This window comes from Danio aesculapii, chromosome 11, assembly GCF_903798145.1.
Source record: "Danio aesculapii chromosome 11, fDanAes4.1, whole genome shotgun sequence".
Classification (NCBI taxonomy): Eukaryota; Metazoa; Chordata; class Actinopteri; order Cypriniformes; family Danionidae; genus Danio; species Danio aesculapii.
In genome coordinates, this window is record NC_079445.1 from 46,722,597 (window position 1) to 46,725,096 (window position 2,500).

Genomic DNA, 2,500 nt, shown 5'->3' on the forward strand with positions numbered 1-2,500 from the left:
ATATGTATCTCTGTGTGTGTGTGTGTGTGTGTGTGTGTGTGTGTGTGTGTGTGTGTGTGTGTGCGTGTGTGTGTGTGTGTGTGTGTGTAATGTAAATATGTGTGTGTTCAGGTGCGCACTGCCCGCTCCTCCCCCTGCCCAGCAGCAGTAGCGGTGGCGTCAGCAGCAGGTATAAGCGGTGTGCAGTGGATGTTGGTGAGGTGGTGTCGTACCCGCTGCCGCAGTCGTCCTCATACACACCTCACTGCAGCTCGGTGGCGATGGTCAGCGGCCTGCACTCCGCCAGCATGAACTGCACACGCATCTTCAACCTCTTCTGTCTCTACGGCAACATCGAGAAGGTGAAGCGCATCCCATAATGAGCCAGAGCTGGAGAACACACTCCTGCAGCCAGGCTGAGCTGTGTGTGTGTGTGTGTGTGTGTGTGTGTGTGTGTGTGTGTGTGCGCAGGTGAAGTTCATGAAGAGTGTTCCGGGTACAGCGCTGGTGGAGATGGGGGATGAGTACGCAGTGGACAGAGCGATAACACACCTCAACAGCATCAAAGTGTTCGGAAAACGCCTCAACGTCTGGTGAGACACACACACACACACACACACACACACACACACACACACACACACACACACACACACACAGATAAATACACAGACGCATGCATGCACACACTTACACACTGGTGGTGTCACTGACCTCATATTACTTGTGTGTTTGTGTCCTTGTGCGTGTGTGTGTGTGTGCGTGTGTGTGTGTGTGTGTGTGTGCGTGTGTGTGTGTGTGTGTGTGTGTGCGTGCGTGCGTGCGTGCGTGCGTGTGTGTGTGTCCAGTGTGTCGAAGCAGCACGCAGTGATCCCCAGTCAGGTGTTTGAGCTAGAGGACGGCTCCAGCAGCTATAAGGACTTCGCCATGACCAGAAACAACCGCTTCAGCAGCGCCGGACAGGCCTCCAAAAACATCATCCAGCCCCCGTCCTGTGTGCTGCACTTCTACAACGTCCCCCCCAGCATCATGGAGGAGGACCTGCAGCGGGTACACACACACACACACACACACCTAAAAAAACAAAACATTTCTTTAAAACAATTATATTAGAATGACACACACACACACCGGCCCACTTTATTAGGTACACCTCACTAGTACCGGGTCGGACCCCCTTTAGCCTTCAGAACTGCCTTAATCCTTCATGTCAGAGACTCAACAAGCTACTGTAAATATTCCTCAGAGATTTTGCTCCATATTGACATGATAGCATCACACAGTTGCTGCAGATTTGTCGGCTGCACATCCATGATGCCAATCTCCCGTTCCACCACATCCCAAAGGTGCTCTATTGGATTGAGCTATGGTGACTGTGGAGGCCATTTGAGTACAGTGAACTCATTGTCATGTTCAAGAAACCAGTCTGAGATGATTCACGCTTTATGACATGGTGCGTTATCCTGCTGGAAGTAGCCATCAGAAGATGGAGACACTGTGCTCATAAAGGGATGGACATGGTCAGAACAATACTCAGGTAGGCTGTGGCGTTGACACCATGCTCAATTGGTACTAATGGACCCAAAGAAAATCTCCCCCACACCATTACACCACCACCAGCAGCCTGAACCGCTGATACAAGGCAGGATGGATCCATGCTTTCATGTTGTTGAGGCCAAATTGTGAGCCGAGCATCCGAATGTGTCAGCAGAAATGGAGACTCATCAGACCAGGCAACGTTTCTCCAATCTTCTACTGTCCAGTTTTGGTGAGCCTGTGTGAATTGTAGCCTCAGTTTCCTGTTCTTAGCTGACAGGAGCGGCACCCGGTGTGGTCTTCTGCTGCTGTAGCCCATCCGCCTCAAGGTTGGACGTGTTGTGTGTTCAGAGATGCTCTTCTGCAGACCTCGGTTGTAACGAGTGCTTATTTGAGTTACTGTTGCCTTTCTATCAGCTGGAACCAGTCTGGCCATTCTCCTCTGACCTCTGGCATCAACAAGGCATTTGCGCCCACAGAACTGCCGCTCACTGGATATTTCCTCTTTGTCGGACCATTCTCTGTAAACCCTAGAGATGGTCGTGCGTGAAAATCCCAGTAGATCAGCAGTTTCTGAAATACTCAGAGCAGCCCGTCTGGCAGCAACAACCATGCCACGTTCAGCGTCTCTTAAATCCCCTTTCTTCCCCATTCTGATGCTCGCTTTGACCTGCAGCAGATCGTCTTTATCATGTCTGCATGCCTAAATGCAGTGAGTTGCTGCCATCTGATTGGCTGATTAGACATTAGTGTTGATGAGCAGTTGGACAGGTGTACCTAATAAAGTGGCCGCTGAGTGTGTGTATGATCATATCTGATAATTGAACACATGTATAACAGTAGAGTTTAGTGTTTGACCATGTGTGGACATATTCAGTTTCAATGGCTTTAACTTTTTAGTATTGTGTGTTAATGAGAGAGAGAGAGAGAGAGAGAGAGATCAGTGATGTGTCTCTGTCACCCTCTGCTGGTCAGTGTTGTTTAT

General features: G+C 49.9%; 1 protein-coding gene across 1 annotated transcript in view; it reads left to right on the forward strand.

Annotated features, from left to right (window-relative positions):
• Positions 1-2,500, forward strand: part of LOC130237112 (heterogeneous nuclear ribonucleoprotein L-like) — a 17,065-nt gene that overhangs the window by 11,511 nt on the left and 3,054 nt on the right. Inside the window, exons 3-5 of the mRNA XM_056467917.1 lie at positions 112-341; positions 451-572; positions 828-1,029. Of these exons, the coding sequence (XP_056323892.1) occupies positions 112-341; positions 451-572; positions 828-1,029 (554 nt within the window). The remainder of the gene's footprint in view (positions 1-111; positions 342-450; positions 573-827; positions 1,030-2,500) is intronic.